We start from the raw sequence: 27,662 nt of genomic DNA on the forward strand, positions 1-27,662 counted from the left end.
ACCTGGGAGGAAATTCTTCCTTGGCAGCTTGCCAGGAAATAATCTATGCTAATTAGCCTCACTGAATATAAAGAAAATGTTAGCTCAGGTACCTTCTACATAAGGTGTTATGAAGATAAAGTGTGAAGCTCACAGTACATCACTGGAGACAGGGCTTCTAGGGAAGGAGAGGGAAATTTACTGGAGACAGGGCTTCTAGGGAAGGAGGGGGAAATTCACTGGAGACAGGGTTTCTACGGAAGGAGGGGGAAATTAAATGAGTTTGCTGCAATCTGCAGTCAGGGCCTTGCCCAGGGTGAATGCACTAAAACTTTATTAGAAGGACTTTTAAATTGCTTAATAGTTAAATAATATCATTGTTGTTGTTGTTAAGTGCCCTCGAGTCAGTTCTGACCCACAGCGACCCTGTATAGGGTTTCCAAGGAGCACCTGGTAAGCTTGAACCACTGACCTTGCAGTTCAAACAGCTTTGCAGTCTGGCGCATTAACCCACAGTGCCACACCAGGAATAGGGCACTAAAATATGTCATCTATAAGCCACATTTTTCCCACGATGACAATTGTACATTAGTACCATGCTTTAATCTCAGAAGGGGCTCAAAAAGCATTGGGTGAATTAGAATGGAAGAGACATAGGAAAAAGTTAAGTACAGCATCAACTTTTTTATGCAAGTTCTAACCTTAGGAATGAAACTATTGTAAACTGGGAGGCATCGTTAGAAGAGATGCAATCAAGGGGAATTAGCCTTGCTCTGGAATCCTCCTACAGAGAGAAAGAAAATGTCTCAACCCACAAGAGAACATTCTGTAATAAGACGTTTGTCAGACTAAGACTTTTGTTGTAACTGTCACGTGTGAAGCGAGATTCATCATGTTACAGAGGTAAGTGTTTATTGAAAACCACCAACAGTGGTACAGGAGAAAGCACTGTGCAGGGCTGCTACAATCCAGGGGGGCAGGAGAAAGGGTCTGACTCCCAGGTCTCTGCCTTCTTCAGGGGCACAGCTTCCCCACTGGTATACCTGTGGGGGAAGAGATTGGATGGAAAAAAATACACAAAAACCATCCTATTGCCGTTTAGTCAATTCTAACAAATGACAACCCTATGTGTTACAGAGTAGAACTTCTCCATGGTTTCTTTCAGCTATAAACACTGCCAAGTAGGTTCAAACCACTAATATTTGGGTTAATAGTTGAATGCAAACTGTTTGTGCCATCCAGGGGTTGCATACTGTTGTTGTTATTAGGTGCCATCGAGTCGGTAGCGACCCATAGCGACCTTATGCACAGCAGAATGAAACACTGCCTGGTCCTGGGCCAACCTCACTACTGTTGCCACGTTTGAGTCCATCGATGCTGCCACTTGGCCAATAGATGACCTTAAAAGTCCCCTTCAGTTTTGGCGGTACGGCAGAATGTGCATGTGTGATCATCTTTGGAGATTAGATCATCTGAGCAAGGTTCATAACTTGGGACCTACTGCAGGGCCAACAGTAGAACTCCAGTGGTTCTAAAAATATCTAAAAAAAATTGGGGGGGGGGGGCTATAGGCTGAGAGTCTGTAAAGCTATGATCCCAAAAATGATTAAAAGATGGTTGTTGTTCAGTCTGAATAAAGGTTCTGCAGAAGAATCCTGATCAAAAGGGAGGAAATGCAGGACAAAATTTCAAATGCTCATGGAATCCCGACTTTCTGGAGTCATGAAAGCTGAATGAACCCCTGAAACTATTGCCCTGAGATAATCTTTAAAACTTAAACCAAAATGACAGGTGAGCTATTCTTAAAACCAAAAACTAGTTTAGTTCAACTCATAAAGAATGTCTGCCTTGAGCATTGTGTTCATTCAAGATTTACCTACATGAGGTCAAATTGACAACAGCAACCTGAAGACCACCAGTGACTCTGCAGGAGAAAGATGAGACTTCCATAAAGGTTTACAGCCTCAGAAACCCTTTACAGTGTGGCTATGTGTTGGAACTATTTACATGATTGGGGGGAAAAGTCTCAAAGACTCAAAGGAAGGTGATCTGGGGCCTCAGAAATCACCCTTCTCTCTCTCCACTTCCAGTTGGCAATTTTTACTTATTGTGTAACTGCCCTTTTGGAAACCAGGTAACAAAACTTCCAGAAGAAAAGCTATTGATTATTAAAGGTGATTTGGAAGTTTAGAGACTCATAATAAAGTGGTTATAATTATCCCTGTTATGACATATCTTTTTAAATGCTGGGATCTGAGAACATTCTGCTTGTCTTGACTCAGTCATCTTCATCACAGGGAGAAAGGCAAAGAGCTGGAAATAGCTTCTGTGTGCAGCTACAGGCAAGGAGTCACAAGGAAGGGAACAAATTGAAAGCAAGTCAGTGAAAAAGCTGAGGAGGAGCGGAGGGCACCTGTTCCCTTCCCTAGCCCCTTTGCCCCTCTTCAAATCTTGCTACACAAGTTAGTTACACATCAGCTACCATCAGTCCTTCTCTGGTTAAATGTGCATCATCTATGAAAACTGCTCCAATAAACCAAACCAACCAAATCATCTGATTGATCCAGACTAATAGCGACCTTTGTTGTTGTGTACCATTGAGTTGGTTCTGATTCATAGAGAGCCTGTAAAGTAGGGTTTCTGAGGAGCAGCTGGTGAATTTGAACCGATGACCTCATGGTTAGTTGTCCAGTGTTTATCCTACAGTGCCACACTAGGATGCCATAGTGACCCTATTGAACCTTCCCCCAAGGGAAAAACCACCCACTGCCTTTGAATCAATTCTGAATCATAGCTGACCCTATATAGGTTTTCAAGACTGCAAATATTTATAGGAGCCAACAGCCTTATCTTTCTCCCACAGAGTGGCTGGTGCATTTGAACTGCTGATTTTTAGTTATCATCAAACCAATGCCTAACCCACAGTGCCACCAGAGTTCCTTGACCCTATAGAAAGTCAATAAAAATGGAATTCAGGAAATGGATTCATTTGCTTCTGGTTTTCATAACAATAATTAGCATTTATTGAGCATTTACTCTGTGTCAGACATTGCTTTAAGTGCTCTCCATATATGGCTTCATTTAATCCTCACAAAACTTTTGAGCTAAGTATAATTATTATTTCTACTCAATAGACAAGAAAACGAAAGTAAAAATGGGACACAGTTATCCTGGTGTGGTACTGTAGGATAAACACTGGGTGGCAAGTTTGGTTTGAACCACAAGGTTGGTGGTTCAAGCTCACCAGCTGCTGCTCAGAAACCCTATACAAGTTCTCTATGTGTCGGAACCGACTCGACGGCACTTAACAACAGCAACAACATACACAGTATGAGAGGACAGTATGGTTCCGTGGTAGAGCCTTGCCTTCCACGTGGGAGGCCCAGGTTTGATTCCTCAAGCACAGTCATTGCCTGTCTGTCAGAGGAAGTGACAGGTACCATGACAGGTTTCAGTGGCGCTTCTATACAAAGACACACTAGGAAGAAAGTCCTGGTAATAGCTCCTGTGTGCAGCAACAGGTAAAGAGTCACAAGGAAAGGAACAAATTGAAAGCAAGTCAATGAAAAAAGCAGGGGGAGGAGCCAAGGGCAGTTGAAATCAGCCAATGGATCACAATGATTAGATCCTTTTGTATGTACATGGGGGTCACCCTTAGTCTGGGACAGACTTGATAGAAGCTAACAACAACTTACATAGTATGTGACAGACTTCAAATTTAGTCAGGGTAACTTTAGAGCTCCCAGCATGCTGCTCCTTGTTAAGGTCCCAGGGTTGGGAGAATAGCCCAGCAAGATGAGGAATAAGGAGGACTGAAAGAGGTTGAAGGGCTATTTTTTTGTTTGTTTGTTTTCTTTTATGGTTCACAGGAAACTTCTGTCTCCTCCTGTGACCTATTACTGCACGTTGTTTCTGTTCTTTCAACAAACCTGACACAGCTAGTTTCTTGGGTGATTCAAAGAAGAAACAGATAGGATGCCTATACTTGAGAAATACATACTTGAGGGGTGAGGAGAAGGAGAAAAATATACCCAGTGAACCCAATGATATCAGGCAGAGTGTATTCTAATAAAGGTACACTATGCTTGGAGAGAGAGAACAAGTCCTACTTGGGGAGTGACTGGAAGGGCTCAAAGGGTAGGGTGGGGGTGACAATTCAGGTAGACCCACAGGGAAGGGATTGGTTCAGGAGTTGAGTAGGTGGGTAGATGTCTACAGAGGGACAGCAAGCACAGACATTTCTCTCCAGCGATTGTGGGTTCACAGGAGGCTTAGAATGACTGCCAACTGCTTTGTTTTCCCCACTGCAGGTTCTGTCTGCACTCCACTCCAAGATGGCACCTATGCTGTTGCTGCTTTCCACCCTGGCTGGCTTCTTCGTGGGTACAGCAAAGGGACAGGCATTTCATCCTGGAAAATGCCTGAATCCTCCCGTGCAGGAAAATTTTGATGTCAATAAGGTGTAGTAAAAGGCTCAAGTTTCCTGTTTTGATGTTGGAATAAGCCCCTACAAAGTTCAGTTTTACCTTTCTGCTTTCCTCAGCACAGCAAGCCTGTGGTACAGACATTTATTGCTGTTGTTGTTGTTAAGTGCCATAAAGTCAGTTACAACTCATAGTGACCCTGTCTAGTGTTTCTGAGGAGCAGCTGGTGGCAGGCAACTCCAAAGCAGATTCTGAGTCAATGACTGGAGGCTGATGGTTTGGGGAAGATGATCCCATTAAGCATGAGTGAGCCTGTGTGGATAGTGAGACAGGGGAGGCAGAAAAGCAGTAAAGGGTGTATTCATCATTGGTTTGGGTTACCCAGTGAACAATGGGACTCAATCCTGCTGTAGTCTTCCAAGGAAACATGTAGAAAGCCCCTCAGATTGTCCCACTGACAGATGGCTTTACATTGACATGGCATTGGCAAAGCTTTTGGTCAAAGAAGGAGATACCAGGAGTCGAGATGGGAAGCTGTGGTGTGTGAGGGAAATGTCCACCGTGCCTGAGGTAAACTTAGAGGAGCTACAGGATGAGGCGTCAACAGCAGTTGTCACCATGCTATTGTTCTGATTCTAAAGTTGAAAAATTTGAAATGTCAGAGATCTTGTAATCTATACAAGTCACACAGCTAGTATATACAGTGGAAAACAACACTAGGCTTCCCACAATGCCAGCTGCACAAGGGTTACTCTAACAGGACCTAGGGGAAGTCAAAACTCTTCAAGGTGCTTTGTTACCTGCAATAAAAAAGTTTCAGTATAACTTGTTGTTGTTGTTGTTGTTAAGTTCCGCGGAGTCGATTCTGGCTATTAGTGACCTTGCACAGGGTTTCCAAGGATGTAAATCTTTACACAAGCAGAATGTCTCATCTTTCTCCTGCGGAACCGCTGGTAGTTTCGAACTGCTGACCTTCAGGTTGGCAGCCCGACTCGTAACCACTACGCTACCAGAGCTAGTTCCCCCATATATGTTCTTTCCTCCTGGCAGTCAGGCCCAACCTTCCTATGGGCACTCGTATGTGAGAAAGGGCAGCAAGAGTCAGCTTTGGCAGGATGTGACTCAAAGGTTCCCACTGCTGCTAATTCATGTCTGGACTCTTGGTCTTTACAATCTCCTCTCCTAAGAAGAAGGTTTATATCTCTCTTTAGGAGCAATAATTCTTGGTAAGACTAGCATGGAATTGCTAATAGCTACTCATACCTCAATGTGAATGAGTGTTGAGACTTCCCAGGAGTTGGGGCTAGGTAGAGTTGTGAGGAACAAAGACTTGAAGTCTGAGAAAGGTGGGAAGGAGTAGAGTACCATCAATAAGGCTGAGAGCTCACACAGGTGACATATAGTACGCTGAAGTCTACATCAACTTACCACTATGTTTTTTTAAGAATTGACCTCTTTATTCAAATAACCCTGGTGGCCCTTAGGAATCTTTTCAGAAAATATACAGGAATTTGACTTAACATTTTATTTTTTAGGTAACAATCCCAAGACACTGGAAATTATAATTGAGCTGCATTTATAAATGCTCTATGAGAATTAAAGCAGGATTAAAAAAAATAATAACAACTCAAGTAAGATATAATTCACATGCTGTACACTTCACCCATTTAAATGCCCAATTTAGTAGCTTTCAGTATATTCATGGAGTACTGGTTTGGCACTGTGGGTTAATGCGCCAGACTGCAAAGTTGTTTGTACTGCAAGGTCAGCAGTTCAAACTCACCAGCTACTCCTCAGAAACCCTATACAGGGTCACTATGGGTCGGAACTGACCCGACAGCACTTAACAACAACAATAACAAGTATATTCACAGAATGATGTAACCATCACAATCCAATTTAGGACATCTCATCTGTTCAAAAAGAAGCCCCATGCCTAGTAACAGGCTCCCTTATTTCCACCAGCCCTCTCAGCCCTAGGAAACCAGTCTATTTTTAATCTGTATAAATGTGCCTATTCTGGGCATTTCCTAGAAATGGAATCTACAATATGTGTTTAAAAAAAAAGACTTCTTTCACTTAGCATGTTTTTATGATTCATCCATGTTGTAGCATATATCAACACTTTGACCCTTCTCATGGTCAAATAGGAGTCCTGGTGTGGCACTGTAGGTTAATGAGCCAGACTGCAAAGCTGTTTGAACCGCAAGGTCAGCGGTTCAAGCTCACCAGTTGTTCCTTGGAAACCCTATACAGAACCGGAATCGACTTGACGGCACTTAACACAACAACAACAACAACATGGTCAAATAATATTCTATTGTAGGGATAATATCACATTGTATCCACTCATCATTTGGGTTAGTTCCATTTTTTGCATGTTGTTTCTATGGGCATATGCTTTCAGTTCCCTTGGTTATATGTCTGTTACTGTTATAATGACACATGGTGAACCAATGTGTTTCAAAACAGAACTGAGCTCCACAGGATTTTCTTGGCTGTAATCTCTAGGGAAAGGAGCCCAGAAGGTCAGCAGGTTAAACTCACCAGTCACTTCTTGAGAGCAAACACCTAATGATCTGTTCCCATAAAGACTGAAGTCTAGAAAACACTATGGGGCAGTCTACTCTATCCTATAGGGTCACTGTGAGTCAGAATTAACTTGACAGCACAAAAAAATAACAATCTTTATGGAAGTAGATTCCCAGGTCTTTCTTCCACACTGCTGCTGGGGAGGTTTAAACAACCAAGTGTTAAAGAGCAAAGATGTCACTTTTAGGACTAAGGTGTGTCTGACCGAAGCCATGGTATTTTCAATAACAAAAAGCTGAACAGTGAATAAGGAAGACCGTAGAAGAATTGATGCTTTTGAGTTATGGTGTTGGAGGAGAATATTGAAAGTGCCGTGGGCTGCCAAAAGAACCAATAGATCTGTGTTGGAAAAAGTGCAGCCAGAGTGCTGCTTGGAGACCAGGATGGCCAAACTTTGTCTCTCATACTTCGGATATATTGTCAGGAGGGACCAGTCGCTGGAGAAGGAGATCATGTTTGGTAAGGTGGAGGGTCAGAGAAAAAGAGGAAGATCCCCTGCGAGATGGATTGGCAAAGCAACAGCATCAATGGGCTCAAGCGTAGCAACAATTGTGAGGTTGGCCCAGTGACCGAGCATTGGGTCACTATGAGTCGGTACCAACTTGATGGCACCAAACAACAACAACACATGCATATTAAAGTGGGACAGTGAATAAGTTAGACGGTAGAAGAATTGATGCATTTGAGTTATGGTGTTGGAGGAGAATATTAAAAGTACCCTGAACTGCCAACAGATCAAACCAATCTGTGTTGGAAGAAGTACAGCCAGAATATTCCATAGAAGCCAGGAAGACCAGATTTCATCTCTCATACTTTGGACATATCAGGAGGGACCAATCCCTAGAGAAGGATATCATGTTTGGTAAAATGGAGGGTCAGAGAAAAATAGGAAGAACCCCCTGCCCCCAATGGATTATCATAGTGGCAACAGCAAAGGCTTAGCATCGATTGTGAGGTTGGCACAGGACCAGGCAGTGTTTTGTTCTGTTGTGCATGGGCTCACTACAAGTCAGTACCAACTCAATGGCACCTAACAACAACAATGTATTAGGAGTGAAATTTCTAGCTCCTATGGAAACGCCACCTTTAATACTTTAAACACGGTTAGAGTGTTTTCCAAAACAGCTGCACCATTTTACACCTCCCTCAGCAATATATAAAGGTTCCCACTTCTCCACATCTTGTTGAAAATCAGTTTGCTATAAATGTGGGTTTATTTCTTTCCTCTCAGTTGTATTCCATCGATCTCTATGCCTATCCTCAAGCCTGAAGCACACAGTCCTATTACTGTATTTTTTGTATATAACACACCCATGTATAAAGCATACAAAAACATTGCATAGGTTTTGTAGTTTTCAAAGTTTTGCACTTTTCAAAATGAAATTTATCCCTAAAAATTGTAATATTTTGATGCTATTGTAAATGCAACTGGGTTTTTAAATTTAATTCTCAGATTGTTCAAGTGTATATGTGTATAATTGAATTTTTATTTTTTTGCCCTTTGAGGTCCCTAGATGGCACAAATAGTTCCTGCTCAACTGCTGATCTGAGATTGGCAGTTTGAACCCACCGGATAGTCCCATAGAAGAAAGACCTAGCTTTCTGCTTCCATAAACACTTCAAACAAGAAAACCCTAAAAAGTCATTCTACTTGGTGCCATCTGGATTTGCTGAGTTGGATTTTACTTGAAAGCAAATTTTCTTTTCAAATCCTTTAATCTAGGTGATCTCATTTATTACTTCTAATAATTTTTTAGTGAATTCTTTAGGGTTTTTTTATATACAAATCATACCCTCTTACAAATGAGATAGTTTTACTTCTTCTTTTCCACAACTCTTTTTAAGCAGTGCATTCTCTATAAACAGATAAACTGAAATATTGATAGTTGTTGTTGTTAAGTACCATTGACAGGACTCTGAAATATTAATAGACCTTAATAAAAACAATAAAAGATTATGAGGGAGCATGACAAAAAAACTAATCTTCTATATCTGAATTTCCTCTTTTCTGGGAAAAGCATGTTTCCTTCATTTTAATTGTGGAGCACTAAACTCTGACATTTATAGAGCTATTTTAAGTATACTGTACAAAATGCAGATTTATCACTTTTATTTTTTGAGGATACCTTTTAAACCATTGAATTTTAACCCTATTCTTTGGGGTTTTAAATGAATGTTAAAGTCGGTAAATTTAATTTGAATCGTACTTTGATAATAACAAGTGAGTGGAAAGTTTATGGTCCTAAGCATGGGAGTGAGTATATTTAAGCAAATGATCCCTGGGGACACAATGGTAAATGCTTGACTACCAATGAAAGTCTGGGGGTTTGAATCTACCAGCAGAAAAAGATCTGGCTATTGGCTCCAATAAAGACTGTTGTTGTTAAGTGCTGTTGCATTGGTTCAGACTCATAATGACCCTGAATAGGGTTTCCAAGGAATAGCTGGTGGATTCGAACCATGAACCTTGCAGTTCAAACCAACATTGCAGTGCAGTGTTTATCATAAATACAGCACCACACCAGGAGTTCTCCCACAAACTATACAGCCTAAGAAACCCTATGGGGCAGTTTTACTCTGTCCTATGTCACACTCTGTCTGCTACTAACTAGAATCAAATCCAGGACACTCAACAAACATATCTGAACCAGGAGTCATGTAACCAAGGGAAAACTGCCACTTGTTTGCCAAATACTTCCTTAAGGTTCTGATGATTTGAAGATGGGTACATCTCTTTTATTTTGTTTTGTTGAGTAAATTTCAATTAAATTTTAACTAGGCAAAAATATTCATATACTTCAAAATTCTAGTCACAAAAGTTTCCATCCCATTCTTGTGCTCTGGTTTCCACTTTCTCTCTTGATGACAATCAGTAAAAACAATTTATTATAAGAATATTTAGTTCCCTACTAATGTTCGTGTAGGCTGTTTCCACTCTTTTACTAACTAAGACTGTAATGAATAACCATATGCACACAACATTTCCTGGATCAGGAAGATGTATTCCCAGAAGTGAAATTACTAAGCCAAATTACTCTCCACAGAAGCTGTAAATTAGTGTAGTCTCTAGGCAAGGTGGAGTCCTGGTATGGTGCTGTAGGATAAGCACTGGACTGCTAACTACAAGGTCAATGGTTCAAACCCACCAGCCGCTCCTTGGAAACCCTATACAGGATCCACATCGAGTGAGTCAGAACTGACTCTATGACACTTAACAGCAACTAGGCAAGGCAATTTTCAGAAGTATGAGAAGGCCTGTTTCCTTCCCCTTTACCTCCACAGATGCATACATATTTTAAAGTTGACTATGTACACCTGAAGTTATGAACGGAGAGCAAGTATTCTGTGGAAGAATGATACAGATGTTCTAAATCCTAATCCCCTGAAAAGCTTTTGTTACTAAATCCCTGTGAAAGGTCATTTGAGAAGAGTTCAACTATCCCTGGAGTCCTAGCTCCCCACAGTGAAAATAATCTGACTGTGCACAAAATTCAAAGATCCCTTGTAGAATTAAAAGTGTTTAAGGTAGAAGGCCCCTTAGATCAGCCAGACCAATCCCCTCTAAATTTCAAAGAATTTAGAGTTTATCATAGATTTTGGCTGACGATAAGAGGACACTGAGAATACATCTAAATAAAGAGCGCTTTATATAACAGAAGGTGGCATTCAACGAATGCTCACACATTCAACTCACTTTATTCCCATTTGAATCAATATCTTGCTGTGGTTGCCACTGGAAACAATGCAGCCCATTTTGCCTGCTTCCCCCAGGAAACAGCTCTGCTTCTGAAAGACAACAATGGGGAAGAGTTACAGGTCCCCAGAGAGCCATAGGGTTTTGCTCTGCTTTTTGTTGTCTCTGCAGTATCTTGGAAAATGGTACGAAATTGAGAAGATCCCAGTGAGCTTTGAGAAGGGAAGCTGCATCCAAGCCAACTATTCACTAATGGAAAACGGAAACATCAAAGTGATAAACCAGGAGATGGGGTGAGTGGCTGTGGTCTTAAAGACCACATTCCTGACCTGGCCAGCAGAGTGCTGTCCTGGAGCGACTTTGTGTCCTTGCAGATGAGTTCAGGGAACATGTGCAGGGTGTTGGGGCTGGGTGGCTTGCTCCCTGCAGGTCCTAAAATGAAAGCACTCAGGCACAGGGACAGGCAATGGGTTAATTCTATAACCATTGGTTGAGCACCTGTTGTTTACTAAGCCCTGTGTGAAACTTTAGGGAATCAACTGTAAAATAACTGGCCAGTATTCCTGTTCTCATTGCAAAGAGCAAAGAGGACATGAGGGATCATTTTGTCTGAGCTCCAAACAAGAGCAAAAGCCTCTCTATAAAAATCTACTGGCAGAAGGACATTCAGCCTTGAACACTTCCAAGAGTTGAGAGCTCACTGACTTCCATGACAGCTTATTACATTTCTGAATGGCTTTAACTATTAAAAAGCCTTCCTTAAACAAGCAAGAGTCCAATACATACAGTTACACTCTATGATATGTGAACAGACTATTCTATAGGAGTGTATGTTTCTGAAGTACATTACTGAAAATGTCTAACAGATTGATATTTGATCCAAAGAGTCAAACTTTGGAAAGAAAACATAAATTTAAAAAGAGCCCCAACTAAGAATTCTCACACACACCCACAATCAACAAAGATAACAGTAACGAATATTTATTAAGCATTTCCAATGTTCAAGGCACAATTCTTTGCAAATGCATATATGTTTATACATACACTTGGCCCTTGAATAGTGTGAGGTCAGGGGTGCCAATCCCCCATGAAATAAAAAATTATGTAGAACTTTTGACTCCCCAGTAACTTAACTACTAATAGTGTACTGTGGACCGGAAGCCTTACAAATAACATAATCAGTCTACTAACACATATTTTTTTTCATGTTTTATTGTGAATTATATGATATTTTACATGAGAGAACTTTAGTTTTACATTCATTCTACCGTATATTGTTTTACTGCCATGGTTCCAATCCCCTCCATGCATCATCAACTGACAAAAGGGTATACCCTATAAACCCGCCCCCTACGCTCCCTGCCTCGCATCGCTGCACTCCCTTCCTTGCTACAAAACATCTACCTTTACATTTCCAACCCTCACAATCAGTCCTGATAACAATCATTCACTATTGTATCACAAGTGACCCTTCTGTGTTTCATTTCATCAGCTCCGCCTAGACAGATTGGATAGTACTCACTGGAGGTTCTGCCTTCCTCCATGCCCCCTAGCTCTAGGTTCCCTCTTGAAAACTTGTAAGCCAGTCACTTCTTGCCTTTGTAGTCTCCCCACCCCCACCCCATTTGAGTATCCAATGTCCAAGTTGCCCATCTCTGTCTACTCTGTGTATGGAGTGGGTGGAATGTTTCTTGCTGTAAGGATTTGTTCCCTATTTTGGGTTACTGCATCCATAGGTGTAGGTCAAGTTCATCAAATTGTATCAGATCACTCTCTTTTTTTTCCCTCTTCTTTCTTCTCCTGGTTGAGTTCTGATCATCCATTCATTGGGGCCAGGTCACGCTAACACATATTTTTGATATTACATTATAAATTGTACTCTTACAATAAAATAAGCTAGAGAAAAGAAAATGTTATTAAGAAAACCATAAGGAAGAGAAATACATTTACAGTACTGTATGTATCAACAGCATAAGTTTACATCATCTGTTTATAAGATGAATCATCTTCTTATTGAATAGGCTGAGGAAGAAGTGGAAGAAGAGCAGTTGGTTTTGGGCCTCAGGGTTGACAGAGGAGAGGCAGGCATACTCAGTATAACTTTACAGAACTGCATGGCAATTTCGGTTGGACCTTTTTGTGTTTTCATTTCTATAAAAATGTTCGTATATGGTACCATTATTTCTTCCACCATTTGCTTTAGTTCTAATGCCAATATCACAGAAGGGTCCACAATATAAAAGAAGTCAAAAGCAGTCTTGAGTCATCAGAACCCTTCTGCCAGATTGTCTGAAGTCAATTTGGTTTCTGGCACTGCTGCTTATACATCTTCTTCATGGTCATAACTCTGGGTCTGAAGCACTCACCTCCATCAAGGAGTCTTCTGCTAATCCCTTGGGTGTGGTGTCTATTACTTCTTGAAGTCCTCCAAGATCCATTTCTTAAAACTCTTCCCCTGACCCCATCTGCATTATTTTGCCATATCCAAGTCTCTTTCCCACCACTCATCTGTCAATTTATTGTACTATGGTGGCTTGTGTGTTGCTGTGATTCTGGAAGCTATGCCATGGGTATTTTAAATACCAGCAGGGTCACCCATGGTGGACAGGTTTAAGATGAGCTTCCAGACAAAGACAGACTAGGAAGAAGGAGAGATGAACTACTTCCGAATATTTAGTCACTGAAATCCTTATAAATAGCAGAGAAACACTATCAGATATAGTGCTGGAAAATGAGTCCCTCAGGTTGGAAGGCACTCAAAATGTGACTGAGAAAGAGCTGCCACCTCAAAGTAGAGTTGACTGTGATGACTTGAATGGAGTAAAGCCTGTGGGAGTAAAGTCGTTGGAACCTTCATTTGTTGATGGGACACAACTCAAAATGAAGAGAAAAAGCTGTAAACATCCATTAATAATCAGAACATGGAAAGTACGAAGTATTTATCTAGGAAAATAGGAAATTGTCAAAAATGAAATGGAATGCCTAAACATTGATATCTTAGGCATTAGTGAGATGAAATGGATTGGTATTGGCCATTTTGAATCTGACAACCACATGGTTTACTATGCCGGGAATGACAAATTGAAGAGGAATGGTGTTGCATTCATCGTCAAAAACTAATCAAGATGAGTCATGAGGTACAATGCTGTCTGTGACAGGATAATATCTGTGCACCTATATGGAAGACCAGTTAATACCACTATTATTCAAATTTACGCACCAAACACTAAAGCCAGTGAGGATGAAATAGAAGACTTCTACCAATTTCTTCAAGCTGAAATTGATCAAACATGCAATCAAGACGTATTGATCATTACTGGTGATTGGAATGCATAGGTTGGGAGCAAAGAGGAAGGATCAGTGGTTGGAAAATATGGCCTTGGTGATAGAAATGATGCTGGAGATCGCATGATAGAATTCTTCAAAATCAAAGATTCGTTCATTTCATATATCTTCTTTAGATAGCATAAGAGATGATTATACTCATGGATTCACCAGATGAAATACATAGAAATCAAACTGACTACATCTGCAGAAAGAGATGATGAAAAAGCTCCATATCATCAGTCAAAAAAAGGCCAGGAGCAGATTGTGGAATAGACCATTAATTGCTCATATGCAAATTCAAACTGAAGCTGAAGAAAATGAAAACAAATCCACGAGATCCAAAACATGACCTTGAATATATCCCACCTGAATTGGGAGATTATCTGAAGAACAGATTTGATACAATAAAACACTAAAGTATGAAGACCAGAAGAGTTGTGGGATAATGTCAAGAACATCATACAGGAAGAAAACAAAAGGACATTAAGAAGCCAAGAAAGAAGGAGAAGATCAAAACAGATGTCAAAAAAGACATTGAAACTTGCTCTCCAGTGTAGAGATGCTAAAGCAAATGGAAGAAATGAGGAGATACAAGAGCTGACCAGAAATTTTCAAAGGTCAGCTGGGGAAGACAAAGTCAAATATTACAACAAAGTCAAATATGCAAAGATCTGGAATGAGAAAACCAAAAAGGAAGAACATGTTTAGCATTTCTCAACCTGGGGGAACTGAAGAAAAAATTCAAGCCTTGACTTTCGTTACTGAAGGATTCTCTGGGCAAATTATTTAATGATGCAGAAAGCATCAAAAGAAGATGGAAGGAATACACAAAATCACTGTACCAAAAAGAAATGGTTGATGTTTAACCATTTCAAGAGGTAGCATATGATCTAGAGCCAACGATACTGAAGGAAGAAGTCCAAGGTGCATTGAAGGAATTGGCAAAGAACAAGGCACCAGGAATGGAATAAAAAATGGAATAAAAATAGAAATATTTCAAGAAAGTGAGGCAGCATAGGAGACACTCACTCATCTGTGCCAAGAAATTTGGAAGGCAACTATCTGCCTGACTGATTGGAAGAGATCCATATTTGTGCCCATTCTGAAGACAAGTGACCCAAGAGAATGCGGAAATCATCGGACAGTATCTTGGATATCCCATGTGAGAAATTTTTACTAAAGGTAATACAGAAACAGCTGCAAGCATACAATGACAGAGAACTTCCAGAGGTTCAAGCCAGATTCAGAAGAGGCTGTGGAACGAGGGATATCATTGCTGATGTCTGATGGATCCTGCCTGTAAGCAAATACCAGAAAGATGTTTACCTGTGCTTTATTGACTGTGCAAAGGCTTTTGATTATGTGAATCATGACAAGCTATGGACAACATTGAGAAGTATGAGTATTTCAAAACACTTAATTATGCTCATGAGGAATCTGTATATGGACATTGAACAGAACACGGGAACACTGAATGGTTTGAAATTAAGATAGGTGTGCTACAGGGTTGTATGCTGAGCAAATAATCTGAGAAGCTAGATTATGTGAAGAAAAACATGGCATCAAGATTGGCGGAAACTCATTAACAACCTGCAAATGCAGATGATATAACCTTGCTTACTAAAAGTGAAAAGGACTTAAAATACTTACTGATGAAGATCAAAGAGCACAGCCTTCGATATGGATTGCATCTCAATGTTAAGAAAACAAAAATCCTCACCACTGGACCAATAAACAACAGTTTTATCAACGGAGAAAAGATTGAAGTTGACTTCATTCTTCTTGGATCAATCATCAACACTCATGGAAGCAGCAGTCAAGAAATCAGATGACATATTGCATTAGGCAAATCTGCTGTACAAGAACTTTTTAAAGTGTTGAAGAGCAAAGATATCAGCTTAAGGACTAAGGTGTACCTGACCCAAGCCATGACATTTTCAATAACTTCACATGCATGCAAAAGCTGGACAGTGAGTAAGGAAGTCTATAGAAGAACTGATGCTTTTGAGTTATGGTGTTGGGGGAGAATATTGAACGTGCCATGGGCTTCCAAAAGAACCAATAGATCTCTGTTGGAAGAAGTGCAGCCAGAGTGCTCCTTGGAGGCCAGGATGGCTAAACTTCATCTCTCATACTTTGGACTTATTGTCAGGAGGGACCAGTCGCTGGAGAAGGATATCATGTTTGGTTAGGTTGGAGGGTCAGAGAAAAAGAGGAAGAACCCCAGCAAGATGGACTGGCAAAGTGGCAGTACAATGGACTCAAGCGTGGCAACAGTAGTGAGGTTGGCCCAGGACCGGGCAGTGTTTCATTCTGCTGTGCGTAGTGTCAGTGTGGGTCAATACCAACTCGATGGCACCTAACAACAACAGTCCTTTTAATGAGTTCCTTGATTGGCTCTGCTGGAAATACTGTTATAAAATCATGCACAACAGCTGGCCATTTTCTCCAGCAGGAGGAATTTAATGCTTTAGGTTTGATGACTTTCATGGCTTTTGATATAACAATAATGGCATCTTCAATGGGGAAATTCTTCCAGACTTCCATGATGTTCTTTCGGTAGGGGTTGTTTTCCATAGTGTAAACAATTATTTCCATAGAATACCATGTGTAATGAGTCTTAAAGGTCCTTAGACTCCTTGATCTAGAGGCTGAATTAGAGATGTTGCATTTAGGGGCAAGTAGACCACTTTACTGGCACTGTAGATTAATGTGCCAGACTGCAAAGCCATTTGAACTGCAAGGTTGGTGGTTCAAGCTCACCAGTCACTCCTCGGAAACCCTGTATAGAGTTGCTATGGGTCAGAACCGATTCGATGGCACTTAACAACAGCAACAACAGACCGCTTTATATATAAGGTCGCTAAGAGTCGGTACTGACTCGATGTCACCTAACAACAACAGACCACTTTGGTGTTGGAATAATATGGCTCTTGGTGACCAGGGGCATTGTCCTATATCAATAGAACTTTAATGACAAGGAGCTTCCTGACTATAGGGACAAAGCATAGATGGGACCAGTTCAATAAAAGCGATCTCATTATCTAAGCCTTCTTGTTGTGTATCCAAAAGACTGGTAACTGGTGTTTATCTTTTCCCTTCAAAGCTTGAGTGTTAATTGTTTTATAGATAAGTGCAATCCTAGTCATAAACCCAACTGCGTTTTCACAAAACAGTAGAGTTAGCCTGTCCCTTCCTGCCTTAAATCCTATTGCTCACCTTTCTTCCTTATGTCCTTTGTGGGCTCTCCCCTACCACCCATAGTAGGGTACTTTCATCTGCATTACAATCCTGTGCAGGCAGGTATCCATTGTCCTCAATGATTTTCTTAATGGAGTCTGGGAATTTATCTGCTGTCTCTTGGTTAGCAGAAGCTGCTTCTCCTGTTAGCTTGACATTTTTTTAAATCAAACCTCATTCTAAAATTATAAATTCATCTTTTTCTGGCAGTAAGTTCCCCAGCTTTAGGACCATCACTTTGCTTTTGCTTTAAACTGTACACTGACTTTGCATTTTCTTGAATCATAGAAGAGTCTATAGGTACGCCTTTCTTATAAAAATCCACATGAAAGCTACATTTTCAATAAGAGATAAAAGAGTATTTTTCAAAAAGTGCAAGGTTTTCACACCTGCTGGCATAACTACAGTGATGGCTTCATGAATTTCCTTTTCTTTTTTTTTTTCAAGAATGATCCTTTCACCAGGTTCATTTATCTTGAAATGACAGGCAACCCGAGCTCAGTCTGTTTCAATGTTTTCTTATAATGTCATGAATTTCCTCTGCTTCTTGGGAGCACTTGCAGCATCTGTAGTGGCATTTCATATGGGTCCCATGATATTAATCAATGTTTACAGTATTGCAGTAAACATGATAAAAAATATGCATGAACTGAGAGTTCAGTTTTTACTGTGAAACACAATGTACTGGATAGACAACTGTTCACACAGAGATTATTAGTGTCACACAGTGTTTTAAGTGAATATTTATAACACACGAGCTCACCAAAATAGCAACAGGAGCTGACGATGATGTTATTACTTGTTGTTGTTAAGTGCCATTGAGTCGGTTCCGACCCATAGAGACCCTGTACAGGGTTTCCGAGGATGTAAATCTTTACGGGAGTAGAAAGCCTCATCTTTCTCCCGCGGAGCAGCTGGTAGTTTTGAACCGCTGACCTTAAAGTTCGCAGCCCGATTCGTAACCACTATGCTACCAGAGCTAGTACAGCATATATTACAGTTAATTTATGCATTTATAAATTAATACTGCATCTTTACATTTGTCTTGACTGCAAATGGCACCACGTACAGTCTCTTTGTGTACATAGGTTTTGATAAAGTTTTACTTTTTACTATATATCTGTACACATTTTATGGTAGTAAATGATAAAAATAGACTAGTATCTACATATATTTTATGTATTCATGACATATGTAACTTTTTCTTAAATTTTTCAGTAACTTCTAGGCTATGTGGTTCTTTTGCTACTTTACTCAATTTGTCACAAATCTCCCCAAAACTTTCCAATGTATTTATTGAAATACACATATTAGTAGGCATATGCAGGTCAAACCTGTATTGTTCAAGCATCAACAGCAATATATGTATGTATATACTTGTTGTTGTTGTGAAGTACTATTGAGTCAATTGCAACTCATAGCGACCTTATGTAAGGTTTCTGAGGAGTGGCTGGTGAGTTTGAACCACTAAACCTGTGGTTCAAACTGACCTTGTGGTCCAACACTTATCCCATAGCACCACACTGTTGTTGTTAAATGCTGGTGAGTCAGTTCCAATTCATAGCAACCTTATATAGGGTTTCCAAGGAGTGATTGGTGAGCTTAAACTGCCGACCTTGCAGTTCAAACTGACCTTTGGTCCAGTACTTATCCTACAGTGAATCCAAATATGTAGGATTTGCTGTAGGATACATACTGGACTACTAACTAAAGGTTGGTGGTTCAAGCCCACCAGCTGCTCCTTGGAAACCTTATATAGGTTGCTACAAGTCAGAACTCACTCAATAGCACTTAATAACAATTCATAGTGACTCATAGCACCCCTGTACAGGATTTCTGAGGTGCCACTGGTGGGTCTGAACCACTGACCGTGGTTTACAGACCAGAGCTGATCCTACAGCACCATACCAGGAATATATATATATATATGTGTGTGTGTGTGTATGTATATATATTCCCATTAAAATTCCAAGGTAGATACTATTATTAACCACATTTTTATAAATGAGGTGCAAAGAGGTTGAAGTACCTTGTTCAAGTGTCATGTATTGACACTTGGATTTCCACCCAAGTAGAAATAAAATAGAGAAGACATTTCAAAGAAAAGACTTCTCTTGAGCTGAGAATCAAAGAGTGTCTTTCCTGTATCCTATAGGATCTGAAAACTTTTTCAACTCTAAGGAAACTACTACAGCCCAGTCTGGAAGTTTCATGAGCTCAGAAAGACCATCCCATTATTTACTATCCTTCTTGTGAGTCACAACACAGTGATTGTTGACTCTCTGGCCTAGATAAACCAAAGAAGGAAAACTCCAACTCATTTCAGAGACTGGGAAGGGCTCCAAGAATTGAGATGCAGACACAACAAAAGGTTGCAAAGTGATTATCTAGGCCTTCAAAGTTGCAATGACTTCAGTTAAAATATTTTCTCCCATTCTAAGACCTTAAGTCAGACAGTGGTATGGACCCTGAAGCCCGTGAGATTCCTCCCCTTTGGAGTTTGCTGGGAGTTGTCTTATAACTATAGTTGCTGATAATTCATCTGAGAAATCCAGTTGCTGCCTCTAGGGTTTCAACTGTTTATGACACAAGAGCATATAGGAAAGGTTCTGTTAGCTCAGGAAAATGGTGTCGTTTTCTCTTTCCATGAAGATCAGAATAAACAGATCTGAACGGGGAATACACTTAACTACTTCAGAGACTAGGGACCAAAATGCTGGCACAGGATTGCAAGCTGAAGAGTTAGGACTTAACAGGTGCCTGACTTCAAACCCTGGTTCTGCCACTGCTACCTATGGGACCTTAGTTTAGTTAATATAAATCTCTAGACCTCAGTTTGGTCATCTGTACAGTGACAACAATAATAGAACCTACTTCTATAATACTGTTTGAGCATTAAATTAGGTAATAAATGTAAAGCACTTGGAATAGTATTTGGCAGGTAATAACAATTTAACAAATATAAGTGATTATTGTTAGTTTACTGCTACACTTGAAAATGCAAATGCATTTTCCCCATGAATAAGTTGTGATGTTTTTTCTGATCAGAAGCTGGTGTTTTGAAAACTATTCAGAAGTAAAACATAAAGGATAGTGAAAACAGAGTACATTAGGAACAGACTATATTTTGTTGGTGAGTTACATATAGACCACCTTCTGAGGTACCTGAGTTCCTGGTGGGGGGACACAGTGAGTACATTTCCCAACCTCCCTCACCTTGTCTGTTTCTAGGACACCTATCATCACTAACCATCGTTTCCTGACTTTCTAACACATGCTGTTGCTCTACCTTTTGTTTTCCTGCTCCCCTCCTCTGGGACTGATGGACAGACAGCTCATGGGAAGAGCATCCTGATGTCTGAGCACTGCCTCCATCCCCAGACCTCTTGTCCCCCAGGTTCATGGGTCATTAGGAATTATCCAGAAACAGGGTCAAGTCCCTTCAATAAAGAGAAAGACATTTCATTTACTCTGAGACACCACTGGAGTGCTTCTGTAGGATAAGTACTAGACTACAAGGTCAGTTTGAAATGCAAGTTCAGTGGTTCAAACTCACCAGCCGCTCCCCAAAAACCCTATACAGGGTCACCATGAGTCAGACCTGCACTTAACAACAACAAAGACACCATCAATTTCAAACATACCAGTATTTTACTTATAGCATCAATTGCAAGCTACATGTTTCTTCACATATAACATGTCTGCTATTAGAATACATTTGAGAATCATTGAAAAAAAGTAAACCTGTCCTCACCACCTACTTTTGCCTGGCCCACCTCAAAATTTTCCACACTCAATCATAGGCCTGTGAAGTGGAAGAGGGCTCAGAGGTAAAGTATATAAACTCCTTCATGTGATAGATCATATCACATGTTGTCACTAGGACCCAAAGAAGAGGAAAAGCTGGCAGATCTCAGTTCTCCTCAGTTCTCTTTGTTTCATTCTTTTCAGTACTTAAATTGGTTCTTTTTCCATTTGGCACCTTCTCATTTAAAAAAAAAGAAAAAGAAAAACTTATTTGTTTTTTGCTTTTATATTTGTTTCCTCCTCTCTCACTCGCTCTCTCTCTCTCTTTTTTTTCAAGTTTTTATTATGAATTGAATGACAATTTATCTGGAAGAGCATCAGCTTTACATTCATTCTACTGTATTTTGTTTCATTGCAATGATTTCAATCCCCTCCATGTGTCATCATTCAACAGCATTTGCTTCCATTCCCTCTGTTGTTGTTTTGTTTTGTGTGTTGTTGTTTTTTTGTTGGATAAACACTGAAGCACTCAGGGATATATAACCATTCACACAACCAAAGGGTATGCCCTGCAAGCCTGCCCCCCGGCCACCAGCTCACAGCCCCTCTCCTTCCTTGAGTCCAGAGTCCCCAGCTGCTCTATCTCTCCACATCATCATCTCTGCCTCCATCTCTGGCATCACTGCTTCTCTGGATAGGGTCCCGCACTCCTCTCTTCTTCCTTGATGGGCTCAGGGTCCTCCATTCCTAGACTGAAAGATCAGCCACTCCCCTCCTTTTGTTACAAAATGTCTATATTTACATTTGCAATATTCACAATCAATCCTGATAGTAATTATTCACTATTGAACCACAAGAGTCTTATCTCTGTCTCCTTTCACCAACCCTGTCTAGACAGATTGGAAACCACTCAGTGGAGATTCTAACTTCTCCCGCCCCATCTGAAACTAGGCTCCCTCTTGAAAACTTGTAAGCCAGTCACTTCATGCCCTTGCCTCAGTCTCTCTTTCTTTAGAAATTGAAAGCATTGCACACAGGTCAAAAAACAGTATAAGAAGTACCTAGCACATTATTTAGTCCTTAAGCATGCTACCAGCTGCCGCTCCGTGAGAGAAAGATGAGGCTTTCTACTCAAGATGAGGATTTCTACTCCTGTAAAGATACAGACTTGGAAACCCTATACAGGGTTGCTATGGGTTGGAACCAACCCGACGGCACTTAACAACAACAACAAGCACACTAATTGTTGCTTACTATCATCTCAAGACTGTCTTCCTCTGCATTGAGCTCAGAGACCTTCACAAAGGTAAGGACAGGGAGTAGGACCTCCTTCAAGAGCCTCTCTTCACCAAAATCACAGTGCTGGCGGCCATGGCCCTTAACATCACAGACCTTGCCTTTCATTGTTTTTGGGCTTTCAGTAAGTTCAAGTTTTGTTATTCTTCTTTTTGTTTTTGAACTCATTGCAGACCTGATGGAACACTGAATCAGATGGAAGGTGAGGCCACTCAGGCCAACCTCACAGAGCCCGCCAAGTTGGGAGTCAAGTATTTCTGGTGTGAGTATCCACTTCTTTCCGGAGATTTCCAGGGCAGGATCCTGAAGGCCAGTGCCTGGGCTGCAGCACTCCTGTCACATGTGGGTGTCACCCACTCTAGCCATAGTCATTTGTGAAGCACCTACGGCATGAAGATGCATGACTGACAGTGTCGATATAAACGACACTAAAGCTGCAACGACCCTGTCCTTATGAAGCTTAAACATCCAAATGTAGATACTAATAAGGACCCAGGCGTTTCCAATTTATATATTAAAACAACAGTCAGTGTTTCCATAGGGAGCATGCAGATGGGAGCACACAGGGAATGAGCTGTTAGAGATCCCAGTCAGTCTTGATGGGGAAAGAAAGACAAGTTTCCCGAGGGAACTGATGCTCCCTACCCCTCAAATTAGTATAGCATAGTGGTTACGAATTGGGCTGCTAACCTCCAGGTCAGCAGTTTGAAACTACCAGCTGTTCTGCAGGAGAAAGATGAGGCTTTTTGCTCATGTAAAAATGTATAGCCTTGGTAACCCTATGCAGGGTCTGTATGAGTCGGAACCGACTCCATGGCACACAACCATCAGGAGCAGCAGCAGCAGCAAAACTACCATGTGCCAAAGCTCGAAGACAAGAGACAGTTAGAGTGAAGCAAGTTTGAGTTCAGGCTCTACCACTTTCTAGTCACATTGCTGGGATTCCAAAGAGATATTTAACCACAGCCATTTGTCCTCTGAGCTGAGGAATGGACATGGGCAACAGAGAAAACTCCAGATATGAGTTTTATTGTTGATGTAAACTAGAAAGCTCAGCTCAGATATGTGAGGCTTTCTCCTGTGCTCAGAAACCCCTTGCCCCCAGCTGCAACCGGAATCACTCCTACCATCACCAAAGATCAAGTTCCTACAGATGGGAAAGAGAGGAAGTTCTTACTTTATGGAGGAAAAGGAAAGGTATTTTTCTCACATGTCTGAGTATAAACAACTAACTTCACATGTAGAAGCCAGGAATAACTCTCCAGTTTTATGAAGATAAACTAGCTTGCACCTGTAACTGCAAAGGGCTTTGTAAACATTAGTCTTGCTTGTTACTCTACAGAGGAGGAAATGGAAGCCCAGGAAATCTGGGTGATGTATTCAGGGCCTCTGAACTAATGACATGCAGAATTGGGACTAGAACATAGGTCTCCAAGCTCTCAATTATTTTGATCCGTAACACTGATCTGAGTTGAGGATGGAAATGAAGGTCAAATATTATGTGCAAAACCTACCAAAGGAAACCTGATAAAGGAGCTGAAAGAAAAACACAAGCTGTTAGTTCGGGAAACAGAGGAGAGAGAACTGTATTCTGGTTGGAGGGATTACATACTTGCACTGGGCTTTGTGAGGTATGTTGTTGTTGTTAAGTGCCGTCAAGTCGGTTCTGACTCATAGTGACCCTGTATAGGGTTTCCAAGGACCCCATATAGGGTTTCTGGTGAATTTGAAATGCCAACCTTTAGATTAGCAGTCCAGTGCTTAGCCTACAGTGCCACACCAGGACACCAAGTGGAGGGCACAGCATGAGAAAAAGTCTGGAGAAAGAAGCCTAAATCATGAGAGGGTACAAGGAGTTGAAGATAAGGCTGTTGTTGTTAGGTGCCATCGAGTTGGTACTAACTCATAGTGACCCTATGATGCCTGGTCCTGCATCAATTTCACAATCGTTGCTACATTTCGACCCATCACTTCTAGGAGCAGCCAGTCCGCCTCGCTGGGGGTCTTCCTCTATTTCTCTGACCCTCCACCTTACCTAACATGATATCCTTCTCCAGGGACTGACTGGTCCCTCCTGACAATATGTCCAAAGTATAAAACACGAAGTCTGGATATCCTGGCTTCCAGGGAGCATTCCAGCTATACTTCTTCCAACACAGATTGGTTTGTTCTTTTGAAAATCTATGGTACTTTCAATATTCTCCGACACCATAACTCAAATGCATCAATTCTTCTACGGTCTTCCTTATTCACTGTCCAACTTCTGCATGCATATGAGGTTATTGAAAATACCATGGCTTGGGTCAGACACACCTTAGTCTTCAAACTGACGTCTTTGTGTTTCAACACTTTAAAGATGTCTTGTGCAGCAGATTTGCATAATGCAATATATTGTTTGATATCTTGACTGCTGCTTCCTTGAGTGTTGATGGTTGATCCAAGCAAAATGAAGTCTTTGACAACTTCAGTCTTTTCTCCATTTATCTTAATATTATTTATTAGTCCAGTGATGAGGATTTTTGTTTTATTTTCATTGAGGTGCAACCCATACTGTGGTCTTTGATCTTCATCAGTAAGTATTTTAAGTCCTCGTCCCTTTCAGCAAGTAAGGCTTTATCACCTGCATATCGCAGCTTGTTAATGAATCTTGCCCAATCCTGATGCCATGTTTTTCTTCATATAATCCAGCTTCTCACATTATTTTCTCATCATGCAGATTGAATAAGTATGGCGAAAGAATACAACTCTAGTGCACACCTTTCCTAATTTAAAACCATCAAGTGTTCCCTTGTTCTGTTCAAACAACTGTCTCTTGGTCCATGTACAGATTCCTTATGAACACAATTAAGTGTTCAGGAATACTCATACTTTGCAATGTTGTCCATAGCTTGTCATGATCCACATTGAAAGCCTTTGCATAGTCAATAAAGCACAGGTAAACATCTTTCTGGAATTCTCTCCTTTCAGCTAAGATCCATCTGATGTCAGCAATGATATTCCCTCTTTTTCAATGTCCTCTTCAGAATCCAGCTTGAACTTTTGAAAGTTCTCTGTTGATATATGATTGTAATCATTTTAAAAATCTTTAGCAAAATTTTGCTTGTATGGAATATTAATGATTTTGTCCAGTGCTTTCCACATTCCACTGAGTCACCTCTCTTTGGAATGGGCACCAATATGGATCTTTTCTAATCAGTTGGCCAGGTAGTTGTCTTCCAAATTTCCTGGCATAGATAAGTGAGTGCCTCCAGTGCTGTATCAGTCTGTTTAAAGATCTCAGTTTGTATTCCATCAGTTCCTGGACCCTTATATTTTGTCAAATGCCTTCAGTGCACCTTGGACGTCTTCCTTCAATATCATAAGTCCTTGATCATATACTACCTCTTCAAATGGCTGAACATTGATCATCTTTTTCTGGTAAAGTAACGCCATGTATTCCTTCTATATTCTTTTGATGCTTTCTGTATCATTCAATATTTTGCCCATAGAATCCTTCAATATTGCAAGTCGAGGCTTGAATTTTTTCTTTAGTTCCCACAGCTTGAGGAATGTGGTATGTATTCTTCCCTTTGAGTTTTCTAACTCTAAGTCTTTGCACATTTTGTTATAATATTTGACTTTGACTTCTCAAGCTGCTTTTTGAAATTTTCTGTTCAGCACTCTCTGAATATTCTTAATTCAGGTAAGATTGGAGGGCCTCAAATGTCAAGTTAGGGAGTTTGAAGTTTTTCTGTAAACAATAGGAGGTTGTTAAAGGTTTAATGAAAAAAGACTTGTAAATGTTCTATTTCAAGAGGAAATACGTGGTAATTTTTTTCTTGAGAGATAGACCCTGTGAGAGGAAGACAAGATTGGATGTGCATGCCTATGTGTGTGCAGAGCCAGGCATCATGCTGCTGCCAGAAGAAGTAAAGACATATTTTCCCCAACTCTCTCATGGCTGAAGAGCTCTCAGTCCAGGTGGGAAAATGCAAAGCAGCCAAAATTCAATGATAGGGGATATATGATGAGCATATGCTCTCATGAGTGAGGCAGGCAACAGTTCTAGATAAAGTAAACTAGAAGAAACACACAATCTAAGCCTTGCACTCTTACCCAAGATTCTGTCTAGACTTCCTCCAAGTAGAAAATCAGAGGTAGGAGCCTCCTAGTAATTGATCGGCTGGATACTTGACTATCAGAAAATCTCTAATCACTCACAAAATCTCATTTTTCCAAAAGTTTCATAGGGTCTTTCTTGAATACTGAGATCTGATTTTGACTTGGAAAACACAGAGATTATTTTTCAGAATGCTTAAAACTCAGGAAAGTAAATTACCCCAGAATACATTGAATACATGTCTAAACCTTTTGTTCATACGGGATCAGTGCACTGTCTTGTCTCATTTGAGTATGTCTTCCAGTTAACTGTTTAACAAGCTGAGCTCTGAATTTTTGACTTGGACCTTGGGTCCAAGGAAATTTCTGGATTCAGATGAAGAGGGTAAATCCTCCATCTTTCCACTTACGGGCCCCTTTACTCTTGAGCGTTCCACACTTTATAGATGTCATTCAATGAATAAAGACAAGAAGAAGAGCATATAATCTGTCACCAATTAATTTACCATATTCTTATGTGTGGACAGATTGTCAAAAGTCATTCAGGAAAAGAAAGCAAAACATTTGCTCTACCTTCTCTTTTAGATAGGTTCTGGAGGAAGTTCAGCAGTGCAGACTAGAGAGCCTGGGGCCCCTGATCTTACATTCTCGAAGCCACTCCACATACCAGGACCAGCCTTTCTGTCTCAGAGATCTAGTTGAATGCCACCCTCTGCACTCCACCCCCAGTTATACTGGGTTTCCAGACATCAACCTGTTATCAGGGAGGAAGGATCCAAACAAAAGTTCTTAACTCTGGCTACACATTAGAATCACTAGGAATTAAAAAAAAAAAAAAAAGCCAACCACACACACTCAGAATCTAGGGATATGAGCTTAGTAGTTTTTAAGTGCCTTGGTGACTCAAACATGAAATCAGAACCACTGATGTAAGAAAAATAGGACTTCAGAGCCTGGCTTCCAGGGTTCTGGACATGAAGGTTTCTCTTGTGCTGGTCCTTTCTAATGCTGTTCTCCTCTGGTTCTTAGTGATGCCATCAGCACCATACTGGGTCCTGGCCACTGACTATGAAAACTATAGCCTCGTATATGCCTGTACCACGTTCATCTGGCTTTTTCACATGGATCATGTCTGGATCTTAGGAAGAAACCCTTATCTCCCTCCAGAAACAGTGACCTATCTTAAAGATATCCTGACTTCTAACAACATTGCAATCGATAAAATGACCATCACAGATCAAGTGAACTGCCCCGACTTCCTGTAA

The 27,662-nt window shown here is 40.6% G+C and overlaps 1 protein-coding gene across 1 annotated transcript; it reads left to right on the forward strand.

Moving 5' to 3' along the window:
- Nucleotides 1–4,313: 4,313 nt before the first annotated feature.
- Nucleotides 4,314–27,662, forward strand: APOD (apolipoprotein D). Its single transcript, XM_006869414.1, has 4 exons — nucleotides 4,314–4,439; nucleotides 10,861–10,982; nucleotides 22,473–22,561; nucleotides 27,427–27,662. Exons 1-4 carry the CDS (start codon nucleotides 4,314–4,316, stop codon nucleotides 27,660–27,662), a joined length of 573 nt encoding a protein of 190 aa, XP_006869476.1.

Source organism: Chrysochloris asiatica, unplaced genomic scaffold, assembly GCF_000296735.1.
Source record: "Chrysochloris asiatica unplaced genomic scaffold, ChrAsi1.0 scaffold00130, whole genome shotgun sequence".
NCBI classification, from domain to species: Eukaryota; Metazoa; Chordata; class Mammalia; order Afrosoricida; family Chrysochloridae; genus Chrysochloris; species Chrysochloris asiatica.

Excerpts from the sequence above, each read along its gene's own strand:
- APOD (XM_006869414.1), top strand. The coding sequence starts at position 4,314 with ATGGCACCTATGCTGTTGCTGCTTTCCACCCTGGCTGGCTTCTTCGTG. Across the intron at positions 4,440-10,860 it reads AAAATTTTGATGTCAATAAG|TATCTTGGAAAATGGTACGA; the intron begins GTGTAGTAAAAG and ends TTGTCTCTGCAG. Across the intron at positions 10,983-22,472 it reads GTGATAAACCAGGAGATGGG|ACCTGATGGAACACTGAATC; the intron begins GTGAGTGGCTGT and ends AACTCATTGCAG.